At 34.5% G+C, this 25,962-nt stretch overlaps 1 protein-coding gene across 1 annotated transcript in view; it reads right to left on the reverse strand.

Moving 5' to 3' along the window:
* RYR2 (ryanodine receptor 2) overlaps positions 1–25,962 on the reverse strand; it is a 303,963-nt gene that overhangs the window by 120,246 nt on the left and 157,755 nt on the right. Inside the window, exons 19-27 of the mRNA XM_032443314.1 lie at positions 25,731–25,864; positions 23,829–24,070; positions 20,781–20,973; positions 19,112–19,328; positions 18,031–18,135; positions 13,922–14,025; positions 8,893–8,976; positions 4,528–4,687; positions 1,088–1,235 (exon numbers count right to left, since the gene is read on the reverse strand). Of these exons, the coding sequence (XP_032299205.1) occupies positions 1,088–1,235; positions 4,528–4,687; positions 8,893–8,976; positions 13,922–14,025; positions 18,031–18,135; positions 19,112–19,328; positions 20,781–20,973; positions 23,829–24,070; positions 25,731–25,864 (1,387 nt within the window). The remainder of the gene's footprint in view (positions 1–1,087; positions 1,236–4,527; positions 4,688–8,892; positions 8,977–13,921; positions 14,026–18,030; positions 18,136–19,111; positions 19,329–20,780; positions 20,974–23,828; positions 24,071–25,730; positions 25,865–25,962) is intronic.

The raw sequence follows: 25,962 nt of genomic DNA on the forward strand, positions 1-25,962 counted from the left end.
CCAAATAAATATAAAACATAACTGAATGCAATTCCAGTCTTTCTTTGAATACACTGTTCTGCAGGCCCTTTCCTCTTGGAATATTGCAACAGGATTTATGACACCTTTCAGATGCAAGGACTGCAAACTTAATCTTTTTCATTTTATTAGTAACTGTATGTACTGAGGTAGCTCAAGGATCCTCTTCATAGTTAAGAAATAGAAAAATTTAAAAAAAAAAAAAAAATTAAAAAAAAAAAAAAGATTTTCTATAGCCCAATCTTTCCTGAGGGAAGACAGGAACATTTGGTTCACATAGCTATAAATACGGAAAGGAGACTGATATTGCTCATGGAATATGGAGAAGACTGTGTGAAAGGAGAATGCTTTCCTTGTCACCCTCTATCTAGAGAGAGCTCCTTTATCTTCGTAAGAGTCAACCACCTCCTGCAACAGCCAGCTCATCTCAGGGCAATGCTGTGCTCTCCCTCCTGAAGCATTTCCTTCACTCAGCAGAAGTGTGGGAAAAATTTAGACTATATTCCAACTTTAAGCTCTCCAGACTAAACACACCAGATTTAATGGACATGGCAATTTGCCACCAAGGTAATATAATCTGCAAGGCAACAGGTCGTGTTCAGCAATTCCACCTTTTTATGCATTCATGGCAATAGCTAGAGTTTGTACTTAAAAAATGTCATTTAATAGCAACTTCTGAGGATTAGACAACGTACATATTTTGGAAGGAAGCTTATTTTACTTAAGCTTTTAATTTTGACTGCTCTTATAAGTCAAAAAAACACAACAAAGCAACAACAACAACAACAAAAACAATTGTGTGAATTAGAAAGAAATTGTACCACTGACATCAAATGACATATTTTTGCATTTTAAAACTCTCAATTTGATGCTACAGAATGAAAAAGTAAACAATAAAGAATGTATATTCAAAGGGTAATATGAATAACATAAGTCAGAGAAAAGGGGCTTATTAGCTTTGGAGGTACTGTAACTACTTAGATTGTTCCACTGGGTCAAGAAATCAAGTAGCAAAGTGGAATAGTCTCACTTTATGAAAGAAAGAGAGCAGAACAACAAAATTACTCACCATGGTCTTGGTCAGGAGCTTCTAGATTGTAGCCATAGCCTAGAAGGGTGCGGACTGCTTCCCGAAGACTGTCTTTATTTGACTTCTTTGTTCTATCATCCAAAAGGGCATAAGGTACAAGGCGAGGATTTCGTCGATTTTTCACATCCTGTACAAGTATGAAAAAATCAATCAGCAGTCTTAGAAAAGTGAAGCCATACTGTAAGCTCATGGATAAACTTACTCTAGTTCTGAATGTTTTCCATACAACTGTGAAGATTTAGTCACAAATGCATCCTTTCATTCTTCAGAGCTATTTTTCAATCAGCTTATTATGGAAAATGTCTTATCAATGAAATAAATTGTCTGGGAATTACAATAAGATGTAATGTCAAAATCCATACAACTACACTGTCCTACTGAAAAATACTTCCTTGTGATCAGTGTTGTAATAGCTGTCAAGACAGTGCTGGGAACAGGATTTATTAGTTAACTTGTGCTCCCTCTGCTGGCTGGCTGGCTCTGCAGCAGCAGAACATAAATGCTGTTTGTAGTGAAGCACAAACGGCAGCTACCACTAGCAAATAAAAAATTCCTCAGAAGTACTGGTGGATTTAGAGGAAGAAAATATATGGAACTTGGAAGGCATTTTTCCCTAGGATTATAGAACAGGAAAAAGTGAGTCAAATATGAATTACTTTATGAAATCCCTCTATTTTTCATATTTTATAATCAGCAAATCACAAGGGATTCATGATGAAACAGAACTACTAGATCATCTAATCCATATAATGGATTCCATGCATTTCTCCATCTACTTTCAAAGTTCTGAAAGTTGCTTTCTATTAGAAAACCGCTTCACAGCCCTGTATGATTAGTTTATAGTATTATACAGCATACCATCATGCTACTTTATTACAGTATTGTAACATGTCACAGTAATTTTATGGGATGACAACATGTAGCCCTTAAATAAATCCTTGCTGGAGACAAGAAAAAGCACAGAGCAGTGTGGACAGCAGCTAGCAGTTTGCCATTTGTTAAGTATGTCAACTGAAAGAGAAGCATATTTGCACTGCACCCAGAAAGAGGTAGTTTGCTATTTTGTTCTTCACTGTTCACTTCTAATGAATGATATGAATGACACTTGATATCTGGATACTGTATGCACTTTTGGAATTCAGTTCTCTGTTTTTTTCTGTAGAAGACAATAAAATTGATTATTTGAAAAGAGAAAAAGAATTAAGAGCAAATCAGCAACAGTATCTATTTCCATAGGACAGGGTATTGATAGTTTTCAAGGACATCACCAATCTGCCTATACATGAGACTACCCTAATTTATCTTCCAAGCATAGGGGAATGAATCACACCGCTAATCTTGCTTATCTGCTTCCTAAGGTTCACAAACATGTTGAAAGTAATTGACACTGCTCACTGCACCACTACAGTAAATGCTCATCAATAGTTTTGCATTAAACACACAAGTCTTCAGCTTGAATGTATCAGATCCAAAACAAACAAACAAACAAACAAACAAAAATACAACACTAATTCAGTTATTTAAAGCAGAAGTATGCAAAATTGAAAATTTGTAACCCAATTAATCAGATTTCCAACCCTAAATGTGATAATCTTCATGGGCTGTTAACTTTTTAATTTTTAAAATTAACCAAGTTCTTCACTGAATGCCTGTAACTATCTTTGTTATGGTAGGGTAAGACTGATCAGTAAGTACAGCTAAGCCCGGTAAAGAATTAGAGCAGAAGGATTTCTTTTAGTTTCTTTTAGAGCAGGACCTGGTTATTAAAAAAAAAAATAAAAAAAAAAAAAAAACAACAAACAGGATACATGGTGTAAATTAAGTGCATTTTTAATGTATTAGACATACTTATTTTGAGCATTCAGAGAAAAACTGATTCTCGTCCTACACGCAAATTGTGCAGTGCCTCCATAAACACAGGATTAAAAGAGTGGGATCAATACGAATTAATGTTCTCTGACTAGCTGACAACAGAGGAGAAAACTGTCACTTTCAACACTTTTCATGATTATCTATCATTCTATCAGGAAAGATAACAGCACTTCAAAGGGCCACCTTCCTTTTTTTTAAAGATGCAGAAATAGGTACAAATTTAATCCTATTTTAAGCAGAAGTGTTGTACCGAGACCAAAAGCTCTTCAATATCTATATAGTAGAGAGTATTATGCACGTTTTAGTCTGCAAAAACAACACTGGCTCACTATCTGCCCTAACAGAAACAGAACATGGATTTATTAAATAGTTTACAAAGTAACAAAATAATAGCTTCATAGAAAGATATTACAATGGACAGTGCTGAAATGCTATGTGGCACATATTTTGCCCCTTAAAGGTACTTTAATCACTACGGGATCAGTTGAAGCAAGTAATTTAAAATACATAAAAATCAGATTTCTTTTATGCAAAGTTTTTGCAAATAGACTGTCTCAAAATGTCAAAATGTTTTCTGTCTCTGAAAGTATCAAATGTGCTGAACAGAAACGTATAAAAAGGATTTTTGACAAAAACATCGTACGTGGGATGGAAACAGAGTTTAACCCCAAAAAGCGTTTTTCATTTTTGGTGAAAATATGGAAATATGGACAGTGCAAATACAGAAAACGTTTTTTTCATTTTTCTTTTTCTTTTTTTTTTTTTCCCCCCAGAGTGTGTACTTCACTGTGATATGCCACCACATACTTGTTAACAGAAGCAATGCTGCCTTCCCCCACATAAAACTCAAAAATAATCACAAGAATAGAAAAGATGACTTCTAAGGGAAAACTGATATAGTAGCTGTCTCACCAAAAAAAAAAAAAAATTAGACTCAAATACATATTAAATATATTTTTTAAGGAAAACAAAGATTATGTGTTTTGTTGTTAACAATCCATCATGCAAAATTTTTATTCCATTCCCTTACAACACATTCTAATAACTACCATATAGCTCTCCTACACACTGATACAAGAGAAGTAAAGGACTGGGACTTGGAGACTGATTTGCCTGTTCTCAGTTAAACGTAGCCTTTGCCAGAAAGATGTTAGCAAAGTGACTACAAGACATTTACACTCTTTTCAAGAATAAGCAATAACATGAAAACTCCAGAATTACCAACATTTAATGATCCCCCTACTGAAAGTCAATACTGTCATCTTCAGAAATTCCTGCATGAAATTTTCTCACCAAGAGATATAGACAGAATACAAGAATACATGACCAGTTTTTTTTTTGTTTGTTTGTTTTTTGGTTTTTTTTAGTTCTGCTCATAAAATTCCCATTGCTAGAAGATTTAGCAGAAGGATTGTTTGAAGTGAATATATTTTCTATCTTGACTGACAAACATTCATTAGCTGTTTCCTCTTGCTTTTACGTACCCATTAACAGTAAAATATCTCAATAGATAAGTGGTTTTTCAAGTGACTGAAGATGGTACTCACCTGCTGGATACCATAGGTCCAGCCTTGCCTGATTCGGTCCCTTGCCCACACATTGTGAGCATTCTCTGCTAATTTATCCACCATAGCTTCTTGAGAGGGGGTCAGTTTGATGAAACTCAGATCCATGGGAGCAGGCTTATATCCACTCAACAACTGGTAGCTGCCAAAAAACAGAACTTGAAGTTATTTTGCAAGAGAAACTGCAAAGTAAAGAAGCTATGTGCATGCAATATATCAATACAAATAATCTGTCTTTTAATGTAAATAATAATAATGTACTGGCATTTATTGTTATATTTTCTTTAAGGTAACTATATCTTGGTGAGATGAAGTAGATGCAGAAACGAGGAAAGCTACACAAAATGATCTGCACTAAAAACATTTTTGAAGTGTTTAAGTACTTTCTCACATTAAATGAGTAGATTCAGATGTTACATATCCATATGCTTTTTATATGAACGTTTTTTATTCCCTCTGAACTCTTCATAAATATTGCAGTCTAAAAACCTCCTATTGATGGAAGAAAATATTCTCCATTACATAAGAAGATGTAAGACAGAATAGGTCAAATGGATTTACTCAAGATTACATGAACTCTCTTTATTCTAAGTTTTCTTTTATAATATCTCAATCCTTAGATAACCTTTAAATCTTAGAAGCAAATATTTAAAACTGAAGCGTGACTTGAAGAGTTTCCTAGCTACTTTTAGCAGTAATAAGAATGAAGCGTTGTTTGCATTTATGAAGTTCTTCCCACAGAATTAGTCATCACTAAGCTTATGACCAGGTTTTCTTCACTAAAGAATACAACACATATGCTAATGCATGCAGCTTATTAGGACTTGACAAATTTAAAGCCAAAAGCTAAGACACTTCAGCTGCAGGATTTACCCACACAAAATACCTCTAAGCCCAACTATCTTTACAAAGAGTTTTCTCAATAAGGGATACTTGCTCAGGATTCAAAAGTTTTTCATTCTTTTTAATGAGTATGCTTAGACACGTTAAAATAAGAGTAACAGTAGTAATGCCAGCAACAAGAACAGAAATTTCTTAGTCTGATCAGCAATTGATTTCTGCCCTCATTCAAATTAAAGAGAGAGAGAGAGAGAGAGAGAGAGAGAGAGAGAGGGAGATGGATCTGGTTGCAAATCTTTGATTCTTTGCAATCAGGTAATGCATATAAGGGCATGTGGAAATATACTGTCTGCTCTTCCATGAGTATCTGGTGCAGAGCCTTTTTAGTGCAAAAAGTGCTAACAGGAAAAGGAAGAAATCATAAAGAAAGTCATACAGGAACCTGGCAAGGATGTCAAAGATAACAAATTTGGCTGGACTCACTACCTGGTGAAGGTAGGTATGAGATTTCATCCTCAGTCAGATTATCTAAGGACCTTGTCAAACCAGCATAATAAATAAAAGGAGAGCAAGAGACACAGAGACAGAAATTCTGGCAAGAACTAGAAGCAAACCTGGTCAGTGCTGATAACTGATGGACTATCTAGACGTGGCAGGCAATATGAGACTTTGAAAATCATAAGAACATAACCCTTTGAGTCCAGAAAGTTGGGAGTGGGTTAGTGAGCCCTGCACCAAATAATGAAGAAACACAGGTAAGGAAAGTGAGGAATAGCAAAGCATAGGGAAGATAGAAAGTGGTAGTATTGTGTCAGTATCCACACACTGGATGTGGGACACAGAGTAAAAAGTAATAATAAGAGGGTGAAACTCTGCATGGCAGAGAGGAACGGGTGAAAAAGAGGAAGAAAAAACAAACAAAAAAACAAACAAAAAAACAACCAGCCCTACAAATATTAATCAAAGAAATAGGAAAATAACTGCTCCAAGTGATGGAGAAGGGATTTCTCCTCTATCTTGTGGAATAACCATGGTGGAGCAGGTGTATGTGCCCTGAATATCCCTGAGTATTTATCCTCAAGCAAACAGAGAAAGCATTACTTCAGTCGTATAACAACGGGGATCTGCGGCAGAAATACAATGTTCTCTCATTAAAATGTTGGGTCCTTAAAGAACTGTCTAAAAGTGTTCAAAACAACACTGTATTCTCTTCTATTTTATTTATTTGGAGAGACAAAGAAATCTACATAAAGCAACGTTACTTATCCAGTTTTATATTCCACAATATTTTAATACCTCATAAGTCCTAGTTAGCGATCTTCTGTGATTGAAAGCAATAACTGAAAACAAGCAGACATTCAAGCGAGGTTATCTTAAAAACAATGCTAAATCATCTTCAAAACTACTGAGTTTGTTGGTTATTTTTTGTTTTGTTTTTTGTTGTTTTATTTTTATGCTTCAGGACTGCTGTATCAATTTGAGAAGCCAAATCTAAAAAACATTCATATAAGCACCAATTGGAAAATGTATATAAAAAATTAATCAATAATTAATCCATCCTCCAGGAGCTTCTGAATCACTTCAGTGAGATTAGTAATAATGTCAGTTAGTAATGGAAACAGTGCATCATACAGAATTAACATTTTCATCAGATTGGCAATTATTACATTCTTCTTGTCACACTTCCCTACGTAACTGTTCTCCTGTGTTTGAATAGTTAAGATAGGTACAGATAATTCAATGTAATAGCAGAGTAGAAGAACCAGGTGCCTCAAAGGATTTTGCCACAGAAGACGCATACACATTATTTCAAGATGTAAATGGATATTCATTATAATGAATAAGTGTATACTTATCAATGATAAGTATCAATGGATACTTGGGAGAATAATAAAAATACTATGTGCATTCTTTAAAGATTTCCATCATTCTAAGTGAGCTGATTTACATGGGCAGGAAAATAAATAAATAAATAAATAAATAAACTGACCCTTTTTTTTTCTTTCCTATTTCATTTATACTTTTTTATGCCCTACAGAAATAACAAGTATTCAGAATTTATTAAATAAAGACTGAAAATTTCAGAGAAGCATTTTCAAAAAAAGTTTTCACAAGTGAAGGTAGAGTTAAGGAATACAAGAATATACACACTACTGTTGCAAAAGCCAGTTAGGAATTAGAGCAGCTGAGCTAATTGCATTTAAGTGACATCTATTGATTTTGAATTTCATAATAGTAAAATATTTCTGCATGAGGCAGTTATGAAAATTGTCCATAAATAATCATAGGAAAGTTGAGCAAGTGTTGGGAAATATATCTGTATTATTTACAGACTCAGAACTAACACATACAGGAAGAGAAATCTCCCTTTAAAAATAATTTCTTTTGATGCACTACCTACTGTTATATCTACCTTAGCTGCAGATGTGCAACCCTTCTAGTCTGAGGTTGGTATCTCACACACACCAAAAGCAATCCAGCCTTATAAACTACACATTTGTATTCACACGTTGAAACCCATGCTACATATTTATTCAAAACCTATTTAATGCTTTTGGGTATGCTGACTTGTTTGTTGTTTTTTGTTTTCTTTCCTTCTATACATTGAAAATAAAGTATCAAAATTCTTAATTTCTATGTAGTGTAGGACCTCAGACTTCCAAAATTAAGACATTGGTGGCATCAGAAACTTCTATTGCTTTTCATAATAAGGAAACCTGGATTTCTATTTTGAACTTCTCTTACAAAACCTTTTCCATTCTAATTTTACACACTTCACAATTCTTCTTTATACCACTGAAATGTTTAACAGTCTAGACAAACTTACAAACCATGAGCTCAAACATATATGTTAAGACTTAGGGCTTTCATATGCTCATAATCGAAGACAATTCCACTACATTCAACCATGTTACTATTCCCAAATTCTTTATTATCAAACTGGGGGTCACACTAGACCTAAGGAAGAATCCAGAAAATACTAACTGGGCAATGAGAGGTGTTTTCAGAGCTGAGGAAGCTGAGGCCACTATTATCGGCCCAGGCCTAGTCCTACAAATAATGTCAATTTTTATCACATCTTTATCAAATCAGGTAGCTGTAATTGTTCTGTCCAACTCAAATCACTAAATGGCCATTCGAAGACTTTCAAATGGGTTGCTTTAAAAATTTAAAGCATGGCAAAATATATTCAGAAGCTTTCTGTAAATATCCAATAAAAGTTGCTGCACTAGACTCTAAAAATAGCTTTGTAATAATAAATATAATGCCAGACATCTCAATAAAATCACAGAAAACCTCAATTTTGTCTACACACCAGATTGTAAATATCTAAAGGGAAAGGTAGAAGTGTAGATATGTATAAATTTCTGAACACCTCCAAATGCATACATATATACCCAAATATGTACAAAAGTAGCTATGCAAAATCAAATACTAGAACATAATTTGCTTTACTCATATTGCCTAACAAAACAAAACAAAAAATGCAGCTAGATTTCAACTTACTTCTTTGGAAGTTTCATTTTTTTCACTTTTTCTTCAGCACGTTCATCAGCAATTCCAACATGGCAGCCTAATGCCAGCAGAGTTCTAGAACACAGGAATCACAGAGAAATTACCACCAATCCAGAATTGCTTTGTATGTGAATGACATCATACAACAAATAAAAGTCACCTACAGGAATTTCAAAAAAACATGGAATTTTTATATATTTCTGCTTTATATACCTATTCCTATGGTTTATATACCCATTCATATTGCTGCATATCAAACTTTTTTTTTTTATGTTACATTATTTACTCCTAAGCTGACGAAAGGAGAAAAGACAGGAAATGTTGCTTGTTATTCTTGGAATGTGTCTTCAGAATGAGATGATGTTATTCAAGGATTTTAATTGGATCTGGTTTTCAGTAGGTCAAACTACTAAAATAAAAGAGCTGACAGCAGAATACACTTCAAGCATTATTCCAAAATGGCCATCGTAATACTTAATATGGATATTCAATATTGACCCAATTCAAAGAAAAGCATTTAGGACAGATTCAGAGTGCTACATACCACAGGGTTTCCAACAGGATCCCTGTAAAATGCAACTAATTTCAAAAAGCAAATGGTCCCTGCCTGCCTCGTAACAGGTTTGACAGTGACTTCTGATAAATTCAAACCTCCTTCTTTCTATACAGTCACATTATCCAGTAGTACAAATCTTTAATTTCCTCTATTACAAGGATTTATATTAATATACGCCTTGATCTGTAAATCATCAACTATTTGTTCCTACACTTACTTTCAACACTGGATTATCAAAGTTTAATATCTTTAACCTACATGAACTACTGAAATACTGAGAGCAAAATGACAAAATTCAAGAGATAACTTCGAAGTCAGTTCAGAAGTTTCCCAAAATCTGAAGTGTATACTCATATATTTGACTGAAACTAGATATAGAAGACAAATCACAAGTGTGAAGCTTGAGCTCCAGTCCCAATTCCTTCCAACATGTAAGAAAGATAGAATACAAGGTTTTGATTTGTTGTCTACATTTAAAATAATATTTACTGCACTTGTCCTAACTATATTTATTGCTCTTTACATGACTGTGGGGGAAAAATGGACATAAATACTGATCTAGCAATATATCTCCTTACGGGAAAATAAATGTTTCCAGGAGAGTCGTAAAGTGCATTCTTAGTGCTAGCTACATGGAGTAAATGCTATTGTTGTGTGAAACCTTATTTAAATTCAGGTAGTTAAATTAGATACCAAGAAGTCACCATGCGGAGGACAACTCTAGCAAAACACAATCTGAGAAACTGCAACAAAGATAAATTTCATTTAACATAAACAGTATTCAATTCCTAGGTAGCTATCACTAGCATAAGCAAGAGAATATACCTAATGACAGTGCAGAGGAGTTAAGCCCCACCAACCCTAACCTACTTGTAGCATAAGATAGGAGGAAGCTGAACCCTATATCCAGTTGAACACTTCAAATACAAATCAGAAAGCTCAGCAGGATTAAAAGGCAGTTGCGGGCTGAGAGATTTTTAATTCACTTCAATTGACATTTCAGACTCATTAATATAAGTGGAAACAAAAGACCCCTGAAGCACTTCAGAGTGAAAAGTGCTCAAATGCAATGCTTGGCATAATATTGATACATGTAATTATCACACACACAACTGAGAAAATAGGTAGAAAGGAAAAAGTCACAAAAAAGTAAGAATAAAAACAATAAAAGATGAAGATACAGAATAAAAATAAAATTGCACAGAAAAAGTGTAATGCTTTCAAACATTATGTTGAAAACATATTTTCAAAAGTAACTCTTCCTTGCATCTTGATAATTCCTATAGTATATCACTTTTATAGTTCATAAAAGTATTCAATCATACTGAAAAATATACAGAGATCTCAATGTATTGAAATGCTTTGTCACGTAATATGATTCAGAGCTTCCTTGTTTTCTGCCTCTTTGATCCAGTAGAGCTCGCAGCAAAACTGGCAACAAACTAGCAGAATAAACAATTATAGTAAGGAGTTATTCTCGATGCCTTGAAACATCTTCAAGTATGCAAAGCACAGTTTGATGCAAATTATAGTAAATATAGCACATGGCTGATTGAAAGAAGTTTTAAAATGAATATTTTCTTTCACTTTTCTTTTGTTGAAGTTGACTGCTTTATTTGAGATATCAAGCAAAGAATCTGTCAAACTAGCATGCAATTCACATTATCATACTAGGTATTATCTTGAATGGATTAGTGCACTATTTTTTTGCCTTTGCAATCTTGGAGAAATGAAAAAAGTATGATGTTCATTTTTAAGTCCCTAAGCAGCAAATATGTACATAATGAATTCAATACGATACTGCAAAATTAAAACTGTAAACTTCAGAAAAAAAGTAGAGTAATACAAGAACAAAATAAAGAGTAAAATCAGTAAGTATATGAATTTTGAAATCCACAGAAGGACAGAATGCTTCATCTTTTGGATACTCTTCATTTAATGAGAAGGCTCTATATTAAGTAATTCATTAGTAAAATAGAAAATAATCTTATTTCATATGTTTATGCAGTGAAGTGGATTTTGCGTTTTGTCAGGGTTAAACTAGAAGAACTTTAATCTTGAACCAGTAATCAAGTAAGAAACACTAAAATTTGTTTAATATTTAGATAAACATTATGAGTATACCTTCAATACTCAGAATGATGTTAGTGATGCCTGAGTCATTTTATATGGATCAATACAACAAAAGATCAATCTGCAAATAAAGATTATAATATATTTTGTAAGTTCAGAGTAGGATAAAATATTCTGCATTTCTAGCCCACTGTCATGTTCACAAAGGACTCAAAAGCTTTTCTTGAAATTCTAGTACCTAGCTGAAGATAAATTTGAAGTTTGCCTACTCCTTTCTGCCTCCATTGGAGATCAATTTGTCTCTGAATGCTTTCTCTCTAAATAATGCAAAAGTATTCTTCCAGAAAATACATAACATTCAGGCTCATGAATATATTTTGGGGGAAGAAGAGGGAATAACTTACTATGGGAATGGTGGATCAGTAAATAGCACAGAGAAACTCACCAGGAAAGGAACCCATTAAAAAACTGTAGGAGCAGTATTTTAGCTAGTTTTCTACTACGAAAATGCATAGCCCTTACATTAGTAATGATTCTAAACACTATACATGGTGAATTTCTGAATAATATACTACAAATCTTCCCAGAAAGGTATTATTATATGCATCCTTTGCTAACATTATATACAGGAAGAAGGAAATACAGTACAAGAAGATGCAAGATCTCAATACATCTATTAACATCCCACTGAAATTTTCTAGAATTCCAGCTGCAGAGCTTCATGAAATTCATATCTCTAACTGCTCAGCTGTAATGCATATTTCTGTTCTATGGCAGTACACACAGAGACAGAAATAGCTCATTGTAAGCCATGTCCTAAAATAAATTGATTGTCATGGTGTTCTTACACTGATGAGAAGCTGAACTCCAACACACCATTCTCCCTCTGCCTCCTCAAAAGACAAAAATTGCTCAAGGGTTGAAATAAAGACAGGGAGATTACTCACCAATTACTATCATGAGAAAAACACAGCACAGAGAGATTTAGTACCTATTACTAACAGACTAAAAGCAAACAGAAAACAATTTCTTCCTACACCCATCTTCTCCCTCCTCCTTTTGAGCAGTACAGGGGAAAGGAGAATGGAGGTTGCAGTCTGTTCATAACATTTTGTCATCTGTCATACCCTCACAATCAATCCAGCATGATCTCCCTCCCACCAGATGCTGGTATTCCAAAACTGATCCTATGTGGGCTTTCCACAGACAACAGCTCTTCAAGAACTGTTCCAATATGGGGTTCACACCACAGAAGTCCATCCTTCAAAACTTTTTCCCACTATCCAACTTAATCCACTCCTGATGCAACTTGAAACTGTTTCCTCTTGTCTAACTGCTTGATGCTTTTGGGAAGAGACTGACCCTTACCATGTCATAATTGTGAGTGATATGGTCTCATCTGAATCTGCTTTTCTCCAGGCTGAACGACTCCAGTTCCCTTACTCGCTCTTGATAAGTCCTGTGATCCTGATCCTTCACAGCTTCATAGCCCTTATTTGGACATGCTCCAGGACTTCAATGTCTTTCTTGCAGGGAGGAGCCCAAAACTACACACAGTACGCAAGCTGCAGCCTCACCACAGGTGAATACAGGAAAACAATCTCTTCTTTAGTCCTGCTGTGCACACTATTTCTCATACAAGCCAGGACACTGTTGACTGCATGTGGAGATCTGCTCCATGTGGTGCCCAGTGGCTGCAGGGGGACAGCCTTCTCTATAGGCTTTTCTTGGGCTGCAGGGAACTTCTGCTCAGTGTCTGGAGCACTTCCTGTTGCAATGACCTTGGTGTCTGAAGGGCTTTTTCTCACACATTTTCTCATTCTTTTACACGCTCACCTCTGGTCAGGGGCAGATCTGTTTTGGAGCTAGACGGGGCAGCTTTTGGGCCCTTCTCACACAGACCACCTCTCCTTAGTCCCCCCACTACCAAAACCTTGCCACATAATCACAGTGCAATCATCAAAGTAGACTTCATCAACACAGAAAATTAATTAGGCTTAATTGACATAAACCAGACAAGATGTAAATGCTTTTATTTCCAAGCTTGAATTTAGTTCCCTTTCCTCCAGCATAGAGAAAAACTGTCAGAGTTGCCATTTCAGAAACACCATTAACACAGTAATTTTAACAGTTCATTAAAATCTTCCAATGGAAGAAGTGCAGATCAGTATAAAGTTATACCTATGTCACTTATAAAGACTATCAAGTAATAGCAAGAATACCTACTTCAATGTCTGAAACATAATTCATTAACGTACCTGGCTCTCTCACTATCCTATTACTACCAACGCTCAGTAGGAAACATCACATATCAAATCATAATTTTGGAAACTGCAACTCCATAGGTTTGCTGAAAGCTTACTGTAATCATTAGAAGTTTGAGCAACTTACTTCAGTGTTTCAAGTGACATTTGTAAATTATAATTTCTTTCCTGCTCCGGCAATTTTGAGAACTCCACTAAGCATGGGTGTTGTCTTTTGTTGTCATCTCTAACCTGCAAAGGCAGTAAAAATAAATAAATATTTCATTTAAAACTTGCTGAACTCTTGTACTCTCAAAGTACAATCAATCTGTTAAGGTAAGGCAGCATTTGCAAATAAACCTCAGATTTGCAGATCTCAAGTGGAATACACACTGATTTGCACATATCATTATCATGGAAGTTCATAACGAATAAGTAAAGTTCAAAGGACAGTGCAAACTGTTGTGTTTTGATATACAGTCATAAAATATCGTAAGCAAACTGTATGAAAAATTATATATTCAATTCATATAACTGCTGATTAGCCCGTGAATGTAATGATTACAGAATTAAGGATTAATCTATCCTATCCTTTACTTCAGTTAATGTTTATTTTCTCAAAGTTATGTCCAGTGGTATACAAGAAAAATTAAGCAAATGACTGGAGCATTACTTTTACTTCATTAACATCAGTCACCATAATTTAGAAAAACCCATATTTTTATCAACTCAAAATCTGATTTTAAAAAAATTTTAACCACCACTTCCCATACACAGTTCTAGCCCAACACTGTTCTGTTTGTAACTGGGAAAGGTAACCTCAGAGGCTGAAATAGCCAAGCATTCTACTGCTCTCAAATTTGCACGTTCAACACTAGAGTTCAGTTAATAAAATCCAATAAACTCTGTCTTACAAGAAGGTTTGATTAAAAATACACTAGTTGCAAATATTAACTAAAAGATTTAAATGAAAATGTTAGTAATAAAGTTATGATTCATGAAAAAAAAAATTGTACAAAAATTTTTGTAAATTTTTTCCATTGCCACTTGTTTTTAGAGCTTCAGTTCAACTAATTCCCAAATTTACAGATTTGAAACTATAATACAACACGCTTTACAGATAATGAACTAAATATAAGGCAGTCACTAGTTTGCAAGGAAGATTTTGTAACTTTTTTTCTTTAAAGGGCCCAAGGGACAGATCTGTGGAGATAAATCCAAGCATGTCTTCCCCCTGACAGACAGAACATGCAGTGTTATTATTCATTTGACAAATGACAACTGCGCTACAGAAAATGATATCGCCTCTGCAGCTTTCAAGGGAGAAAGTCAGCCAAGAAGATATCAAAAGTTAACCTGTTTCACTTTGCCAGGTGTAGGATGGGGAACACTTCAACAGTTCTACCCACAGCACGATATGTTGTGAAGAACAGCTCAACACAGGTGACAACATCACAACCCTACAGAAACACTTTTGTGACTCCTTAGTAGCTCTCAAAAACAATCTGCAGCTTGATAGATCCTGAGGAGAGGTAAGCCTAATCATGGAGTTTCTTGCTTCTGGCAATACCTACTGCTATCTTACTGTACATATACTATTAGAGCAGTTAACTGTACTCATAGCATCCTTGTTTGAGACTCAGAAAAGCAACACATATAAATAAGAGTCTTCCATTTTTACAGATTTTAAAAATATGACATACTCCAGCTCGAGACAGAGATGGTACTTAAGAAGTAGAAGGCTCAGCATTTGTTCATTTGAGCAGCATGAAAGTAACACACCAAAGCTAGTCTTCAAGAATGTGCTGCAGTCCTCAACTAGATTTTTCTCTTTCTTCTGTAGTAATTAGAAATAGTAATCTGATTTGCCTCCTGCAGAGTAGGAACTATTATAGAAGTATGTAGCCATGGGCACCTCTGTTGTACAACTAGCCAAGAAAATCAAACACTTATCAAACAGCAACTATAACACCATATTATCAGGGTGTTCTGTAACTCACAGACAACTGGGTCAGCAGCAGTTCCATAGCTTTGAGCTATAGTAACAAGCTACTGCCACAGAGCAGGTTTTCACAGTAATTGACAAAAACTGGAAATATACATTCTGACATGAAAATAACTTTTAACGTATTACAATAATGTCATTGTGTGATATCTCTCAGAATCACAGAATTACCAAGGTAGGAAGAGATGTAGAAGATCATGTAGTCCAACCATTACCAATACTTCCTGGCTAAATCATATTCCTCAACACCACAACCAAACGTTTCTTGAACACTCCCATGGTCGGTGACTCCACCACCTCCCTGGGCAGTGCATTCCAATGCCTGACTACCCTTTCCGAGAAGTAATACTTCCTAATGTTCAGCCTGGATCTCCCCTGGCACAGCTTAAAACTATTCCCTCTAGTTCTATCACTGATTACATGAGAGAAGAGGCCAACCCCCAGCACAATACAACCTCCCTTCAAGAAGTTATAGAGAGCTATAAGGTCTCCCCTCAACCTCCTCTTCTCCAGGCTGAAGGCTCCTCTTCTCCAGGCTGAAAATATACATTCTGAATGTATTTATAATAAAAATAAATCTTCTTTTACTATTTGAGTTCTAATTTTTCGATATGTTTCCCTTTTTCCAATGGCAAATAATACTGTGGTTTGAATGGCAGACACTCTGCACAGAAAAAAAAGGACATGGACTACCACAGGCAGCATTTCAGCACACAATCTACTTAACAAGATGTTTCGATTGCTCCAAAATTAATGCCTCCTATTTATTTCCACTGAATCTACCACAGCTACAAAGAGCACAGTAACACTATTTAATAGAGCAAATTCTCAACTAAAAAGCACTATTTTCCAGAGCATCTTGAAAATAAATCTGAATGCAATATCTGTGATTATATATAAAATAAAACAATTATAATACTGGCACATAAACACTACAAGTTAGAGCAGGAAATCAAAATTTTCAAACCTTACCTTGTTGATAAATTCTCTGTGATTTCAAGTTCTCCATGTTAATTATCAATGAGTGTTCATAGAGTGAACATGAAGATGGTTCACTCATAATTGAAATCTATTTTCTATCATATTCTATTTTTCAGTTTTATGCTTTTAATAACAATATCTAAAGTAGACATTACTATTCATTCAAGTTTTTTTAATCTTATAAAAAACAAGTTGCACTCCTTTCTAACACTACTAACGCATTTTTCCATTTTCATCTAAGTACAAGATAATTATCAAATTGAACAGCAGGCAGCTGTTTATGTTTTGTTTGAAAAATATTTACAATCTCAATGGGATATTTTTCTGCACTTGATGAAATTAATGTTCTTTGGACAGACAATACAAGCAATTAAACTTTCAAGCTACTTGATCAAAACATTTAGCAAACAAAACAAGAAACATCTTTTAGTATACACTGAAAATGTTACTTGCAAAAAGACCTACAGTAATCTACATCAATAAAAAGTCTCAGAATAGTCTCCAATTAGGAGAACCACTTCAGTTCTGTGTAGCTAATTTCAATACTGGACCTCATTTATTTATTTTTTACTTCCAATATTAGTAGAATTACCTTCCTTTGTATAAACCTTGCCTAAAATACCTTTTCTCATGCTTAGTAACTGCAATGCATCAACTCAGGTAACAAAAATTAGCTACATTGGCTTAAACTGGTAAAAACACCTGTGAAAACCAAAATGATTGAGGAGTCAGTCCCCAGGAGATAATCAGCATATATTTTGTTACATTCCCAACTGAATACACTCAACTGCAGAATGGTAAAGCCAGGGAAAGCAGGCAGAACAACGTAAAAGTTTTAGCACCCCACTTGATTCTTCACATAATTACATTTATCATTGCATAACTTAATACTATTTATATAATTAAGTGAAAATAGCATTCAAAATCACAGTCAGATTCTTTTTCAAGTTCAGGCAAAGAGAACCAAGAATTATGGTTTTTATTGACTTTCACTACAAAACAACTAAATGTCTTGCCTGAGAGCAAATATAAGGTATAAAATCCACTGTATGCTTTCTGTGCCATTAGACTGGTAGAAAATGTGAGCAGCAAACAACTTTAATCTCAGAATTTTTGTTCTACAATATACAAGTGTTTTCCAGTGGGGAAAGGGTCTAAAAATTTAACCTTGGAAAGATAATAAAAATAAGTAAAACAGTCCCATTCCCACACTCAAACTGATAGAGTGCAATACAATGTAATTAACAGAAAATAACAGAGAAGGTACATACTGGTCCATACTGCCATCCCAGTTCAATCTTATTCATAACCCAAAGTTCATGGATGTTCTCTGCTAACTTTTCTCTAATTCTTTCCAAGTGGGGAGGCAAAACAATCTAAAGAGAGAAAAGAGAAAGATGTTGTCGTAAAGAAGTTGCTCAACAGGACAATAGACTTCCACAGTTGTCTAACTTTGCATAGGTCACATCCCTCAACTAATCCGAAATAATCATTTATTGTTACTGATATTAAGGGCAAACAACAATAATAAAATAATCAATAATAAAAATAAACAATCATTCCTAAAGTGAGCCAGAATTCTTAGATCAAGAGATACACTAATTTACAAGTCCCAGAGTATGATCAGCAAAGGAAAGCAGTTTTATTTCCAGTACCTTCAAATGTCACAGAGTACATTCATGACAGCTGGCTAGAAACAACTCCAACTAGAAGTACTTCTCAGATTAAAAAAGTAAAAATTCAAATAACAGTAATTTTCTTCAAAACACTCCAGACAAATATGAAAGTTTGAGAAGTGCACCACAAAAGAAGAGAGATTGTGGTGACATGTGACCGGTAATACTGGGACATCGTCTCCAGCTTTGTAGTTGGATATTAGCACATATTGGCAATGAAGTAGCAGATTTTTCAAGGACAGGTTCCTAAATATGTTAAAACATGATAATACCTTGTCCAAAAATCTTATTACCAAGAACACAGGTCAAATATAACGTTTAAAGGTCTTAAATCAAAGCCTACAGTAATTTTAATTAAACTGTAATAAAAATATCTAGTGAAAAAACAAAGCATGAAATTCAAATACTCTTTTTTACATACTCTAGCATCGAAGATAAAACAGTCTTTATTAGAGTGTCTGTGAAGTGAAAATATATTTGAGTACTACAAGGACTTCACAGAACCTATGACTTTTTTCCACTTTTCAATTTCCAGCACTGTAATGCACCAAAAAAAATTCTGAGAAGATAAAAAACAACTGAGACATTTCAATTCAGTCCTATGAGAAACAACATAGATCTATAGTATCTGTGTTTAAGAAATTAAGTGTAAAGTGTCATCTTTTAGTTTCAATACCTGGCTAGTATCTACAGGAACTGGGGTAAAAGCTGCTTGTGACAGATTGAGAGTGGGACCCAGCAGGTCTCTTGTATAGCTTCGATCCTGCTTGTACTCTCGGCTATGCTCCACTTTTAATTTCTCTTTTGGTAGAACAGCTTCAAAGCAAGGGGCATATCCAGGTGGAGGAAGGAACTTGAATTCTCCATGGCGACCTCCAAGCAAGAAACGTACCCTGTAAAATTAGAGTTAATTTAGATCATTGGGACACTTCTGGTGTCAAACCTGATCAGTTTGTAACCATCACAACTATTGAATGCTACTGGGAAAAAATAAATAAAAAAAATTCAGCTTATTTGTATTGTTCGTGTTTATACTCCAGTAGTGTTGGAGTAGCAAGTGCAAAAAAAGTGAGGAAAACTAAACATTTTTCTTCATTTGGGTTGATTTTCACTTCAATAAAAGCATTCTAAGGGAGGCTGAGATTACGACCTACAATCAGCAACCACTCAGCTCCATTGGGAATTCTCAGTTCTGTATGATTTGAGAAATGAACCTGAAAATGTAGCAGAATATGACTCTTCCTTTTCTCTCACAGAAAAGGAAATGTTTAGGGCACAACACAACACTCTTATTTTCTTCCCTAAAACATGCACCTGTCATTTTAGTAGAAACTTAGGAGGAAGCATTCTTTACTTATTAGAAAATGGTGAAATTTGGCTGCTTTTTTTTTTTTTAATTATGAAAACATTATTTTCTTTTTTTGTAATTGAAAAATTCAGTGAATTAAATTATGTACATTTCCAACCAAAAGAAATCAAAGCAAAAAAAAACAACCCAAAAACTGCAGCCTTGCAACAGAATCATGTCCTGTTTTATATTTCCTATATGTTCTCTAAGACTGTTATCAGTACACATCTAAACATTTTCCAAAAGCAGACAAAGCACGTGAATAGTATCTGTCAATTTTTTATTTATCTTTTTTCTTTAATGAAGGAGAAAAAGTATGCAGATGCACAGTTTTGCACTTCATAGCATGCACTTCTATAGTTTTACCACACCTTATCTCCTAAAACTGTATAGGCAAAGTCTAAAGAAGTGCATTTTGCATCTCTTTCCAGCAGAAACCAACTTTCAGCCTCTACTTTTGGCAGCTCTACTGAAGTAAGTCTTCCTGCTGGAACTTCATGCTATCTTTTTTAATACTATTGTCTCAAACTATTTGAAACATGAAAGTAGAAATTCAGCACCTCAGGTATGGATTGACTGAATTTCTGTTAGTCCATTCTGTTGAAAAGAAAGCATACCAACATTCCTTAATGTCAGTGCAGATAGCATACTTGCTCCTAACAAGTGTTTTTGTTTTTTTTTTTTAGTCTTCCCATATATCTTCAACACTATTCATAAAGTTAATATCTATCAATGGGCATTGCAGTGAAGATAAAAATGATAAAGCTTCCTGAGTCCTATCTGCAATCTACTTGAATACACCATTTCAAGTGACGAAAAACAACAGATGCACCATCTCTTCAGGATTCCTTTGTAGTTTCACTAACTAAGAACTGGAGCTTTGCCAAAGAAGCAGATGTCAGAAGGGAAATGAGGGTGAAAGACAGCCAGGGAAATAATTTAGTATATTAAACTCTAACAAAAACAAGAATCCCAAGAAAAAAGACTTGATACTAACTTTATTCCTGCAGATAAGCTTACAACAGGGAAGAAAAACCCTTCAGTACAGAAATTCTCAAACATTCCTTGAACTGGCTGTCCATTTATCCGAAAAGAGATGCTGGGGGCACTCAGATCCAAACAGCAACTAATAACATCTTCAGTTCTTAACAGATGTTGGTTTGGAGAATTTACTGTTCGAGCTACACAGCCTATAGATATAAAGGAAATACATATAGAAAAACTTCTGAGAATTCTACAGTCATTGTACATATAAGAGAAAGAAAACAATAGAGAGCATATGTGGTAATTCACACAGATATCTAATCTCTACCTTATGATTTTAAAACCTGAATTTTGAGCTTGCAATATGGTGAAGGGAAGCATACAAAGGCATCTACAAAAGCATGAAGCTAATTTAATTATAAAAGATTAAAAACAAATTATAGTTAATATAATTATTTTAAAAAACCTAAATTTCATTACCCACAAGTAGCATAAGCACAAACTGCAAAACAAATACTACTGTTTAACAGGAAACCTAGCACACTTAGCTAAAGAATATATCATTATTCAAAATAAAGAATATAATTTTACTTGAAATTATTTAAGTAAAGCAAGGTATTTTTTTGCTATTACAGGCCAGATCACGATAACCTTGCAAGCCTGTTTAAGATGATACAACAGAGATTCATAATCAGAACCTGAAACTGCATTTTTCCAGAATATATCAAAGATGCAATGTCTGCATGAGACATCAGTAGACGTAGAAACAGCACATCCTCATCTGCTAGGTCCCCCAGGAAATGGCCTTCTGAGAGGGTTAGTTCCCAGAGTTATGCCTATCTGGTAAGTCTTCTCCAAAACTTCATAATTTATAAGTATCTTGTTAAACGTCACATGTACTTAATTTTAGCATAAATCTATTAAACCTGACTCTGAATTTCTGGGATAATCAGTTCCTGCTCATATAGGCAGCTGATCATAGTTTCCACGATTTCTATCATTCAGTCAGAAACACAGTTAAGGAAGAAAAATGTTTTCACATGCTCATGCTACTTTCATCTATGCATTCCATGAGGATATCCCGTCCATCTACCCTTTTGTTTATTTGCTTTAAAAGTAATCTGTTCCATGAATGAGGACTGGAAAGCCTGGAAGATATCTCATACATTGAGAAATTTGCACAAAACACTGCTGAACAATGTAAAAGTCACATGGTAAGAACTGTCTCACAAAAGAACTATTTTCTATCAGTTCTAGATCTGAAAACTCACAGATCACTGTAGAAAATAGCAGATAAAAACATCACAACAGACAAGAGCTAGTTTTCAAACACATCACAGAAAAATATTTATTTTTTTATGATAAGAATAACTAAGCACTACAAGAACTGTTAGTGAAAAGAGTAAATACTTTATCTCCTTAAGGGGTTCAACTTGAGACTAGATGCCTTTTTAGATATTAGAATTTATACAGATATAAGCTATTGGGTTAAATGAAGCGCTGACTGATAAAATTAACATATAAAGCTATTTGACTTTGTATACAGTCAGACAAAATGGTCTAAGCACCTTTACAAGCATGAGGCATTAAAATTCTATGAGTTCCACATCTTTGCATCTGAGAAGTAATTATCTGACTGAAGAAACAAATGCAAATTAAATAAATATGACTCCGAAAAAGGCCTATTCCAGAGCAGCACCTCAGTGAGTTATTGTTGCTATATGCTATATGGCGTTAATGACACAAATCCTTGTTGTTCCAAGGATTATGAAAATGTTTCAGACTTAGCAAGATACAGGCGAGCATTGTGCAGGAAGAAGAAAAACATGATTTTCAGCAATCAGCAACTTAAATTCTTAAGTTTGAGGTGCATGTGTAAACTTTCCCTTAGAAAATATTAAGAAAGGTGGAAATATCTTCCAGCTAAATTCACAACAAAGATGAATATATAAATAATATGTTTACAAAGGCAGGCTGAATTTTTTGACTGGGATGGATTACAGAATGAAGAGCCACAAATACCTGATTATTAAATCTGTGATATTTCTAATTAAGAATTTACTGCTAGGTAGAAAAATAATTTTGATATTAAGTAACCTTTTGTTTCCTCCTCAAAAGTGAATGTAACTATGCAAGTCAGTTGGGTTGGCTCATAACTGTCTGATTCTTCTTTAATAAGATTCTATCTGATAAATTTAATTGTGACACATCTTTACTGACATCATTAATTATGCAACATTGTTCCAAAGCAATTTTCAGTGTAAATGAGAGCAAAAGTGGCAGCTACATTCCCAAGCAGACACTTTTCTGGATATATTATTACTTGATAATATACTCCTGCTATTTTTGTTGGGAAATTCTTTTGAAGTGTAAAACCGTCTTCTTATCCAAGCATCAAGCCACAGTGCCTCAAATCTTCAAAGACCTAAACCATACAGAGCTGACACATTAAAATGTCTCTCATCTGTTAAGGATCTTCATATCTTCACAGTGGCACAAACTGCCAGTACCGTGAGCCTTGCCCAGTCTCCAGACAGCTGTATGGTTCAATAATCTCACAAAATAAATGGGAGAATAATTTTTCCTCAACAAGATTACACTGTAGTAGAAAACTGTTCAATGAGTTTTTGAATTTCTGTGTATATGACTACCTATAAAACATGTATCTTGGAAGAAGATTCATATGAATTTAAAGTCTCATGTTGTTCTCCCACTATCACAGTGGAATTAGAAACCTAGACTTCTGATTGATAGAATTATTTTCTGTACATTTAAAGTCTTAAATAAAAACTGAAGAGGTACCGCTGAAAAAAAAATCCCATGCTGAAACATAAATTGTTATTATGTTACTTTGTAAAAAAACATTTCTTTTCAAGATACAATGTCAACTTGAACCATATTCTGGTGGGATACTGTTTCCATGTATATCCAGTGCCAACAGTAACATTTGATTCACTACTGAGAAACACTCAGCTCCAAGTAGATAGTAAGCACCAAGCTTAATATCCCTGTATAATATAAGAGAAAATAAAAGAGAGAGAAAGAAAAAAGGTAAATGTACCTGACCATAGATGCAGACCATCAAAGCCATAAGAATACAAGTCATCACCAACACCATTTCCTCCCCATTCTGCTCCTCCCCCAGGATACGGTGAGTAGCCCTCTGTAGAAGCCCAGCCTACTCGTAGGTGAGTTGATTCTGCAGTCACAAAAGGCTCTAGATGGTCCACCATAAGTTCATAGTACCATTTTCTGTACTGGGCAGAGCCTTCACTAATTCCCAAGAAAATATTTGGCCGCATGCTAAAACAGAAAGTACAAATGCGAACGTTAAAACTTCAAAATCAAGAACACAATGCAATACTGCACTTTTCAACTCAAATTTAGAGCTCATTGTGTTTGTTTAAAATGACAATAGTAAAATTAAGTCTACTTTTGTCTCCCTCTTTTCTTTTTTCCTCAAGACAAACATTTAATTTTCTTCTTCAACAACAACAACAAAACTGTCTTCCTAAAAGGTCATATCATTTGCAAATTATTAGGAAAATCACTTTGACTAAACACAGTATCAGCTTTTTTAATATTTAGTTCAGAGTCCACAGTTTAATCAACCTAAACATCCAATTTACTCTTTATTAAATAGAGATTAGCAACTAAAATTTTGCAGTACCTTCAAATAGTTTGTTAAAGAGCAGTACCTTAGAGACCTCTTTTGCCAAGTACTTATGATGCAAAGCAAGTTTCATTTTCTCTAAATGTTCTCAATTTAATTGGTCTTTCTTATCTTTGAAAAACAATTGTTTTTCCTTATCACTGCAAGAATATCCATATTCTGATTCATGACACATTCACAGTTAAGAGCAAAAAAACTGCATTAAGTACAGCAGTTTTTATCTACAGGCATATTTGAGAGAGATAGCTTCACCTCCCCTTTTTAAGATCCAAAGTCATCTCAGAAGTTCAGTCAGTTCTCATACCTTTAAAATTTCTTCTCATGCGTTTTTAACACAAGTCTTAATTATTGACTACTCATCAATTGCTCAAGGTTATTGCTGACATGGAACTGTTACTGCTACACCACCTACCATGTTAGTGTGTTATTGTATGTATTGGATCAAGGGGAGGGGGCAAGTTGAGGAAGGGAAAGAAAGGGGGGAAAGAAAAATGTAAGTGAATGCATCAGCTAGAAAATGTTTACATTCATTTCACTTTCATATTTGGACTTATTTTTACCTGAAATGGTCTCCTTGTAATATACAATTGTTGAATTTATTTCATTTTTCTGCATCTAATTCTACAAAGTACAATTCCTACAAATAATAATTAATATTCTAATTTACATTCTCAATTGCAGACATTTTTTTAAAATAGGCATAAATTTGAAACAGAGGAAGACAACACTTCTGCACTGGCAGCCAGATTCTTCTGCATCAGTATAAGTTCAAACTCTGGATAAACATTTACCCTATAAATATGTCTTTCTGGTTAAAGATGTTACATTCCAAGTAGTTATTAACATCTGCTGGAAGGTAACTTTCACAAGTCTTCTGCTGGGAAGGAGGCAGAGAGCCCTCCCTAAATTAACAAGATTATTTTAAGACACTGGCAAGGTGTTTGACACCAGATTTCTCTTTTTGGCCAACATTGGTGGAAGAAAGCAACCACAAAACAGTGACTAATGACACTTTAAATGTATAGCTGGATCTAGATAATAATCTTTTGAATGGACTCTGAATTTCATGTACTGAAGATAGTTTAGAGCAACTTCATCTTGTATCAGCTCTCTGTTATCCATATTTTGATTATAACAAAAATTGAGCAGAGTATTTAAAATCCTAATAAGAGTAAAATATCTTACTAAAAGTTCTGGATGTAAAACAGTTTTTCTACAGTGGATATTTTTGTCTCTTTTAACTATAAGTTTTGTTCTGATTTGTTCATGCCTACAAGACTTTATTTTTACCTGCTCACGTGGTTGACAAGGCGGGTCTGTAAGAGCAGATCTCTTCCTGGCAGGAGATTATCACAGATTAGATGTTGATTAGACCGCACAGCTACTCCATGACATACACAGAGAGAACATAAGACATCCAAAACCTGTAAAAAAATGAATTCTTTTTCATCTTGAATGCCTTTTTCATGCTAAAGAGAGATCATCATCACTCTGCGTTACTTCTGGCAACATAGACCTCTGC

This window comes from Coturnix japonica, chromosome 3, assembly GCF_001577835.2.
Source record: "Coturnix japonica isolate 7356 chromosome 3, Coturnix japonica 2.1, whole genome shotgun sequence".
Classification (NCBI taxonomy): domain Eukaryota; kingdom Metazoa; phylum Chordata; class Aves; order Galliformes; family Phasianidae; genus Coturnix; species Coturnix japonica.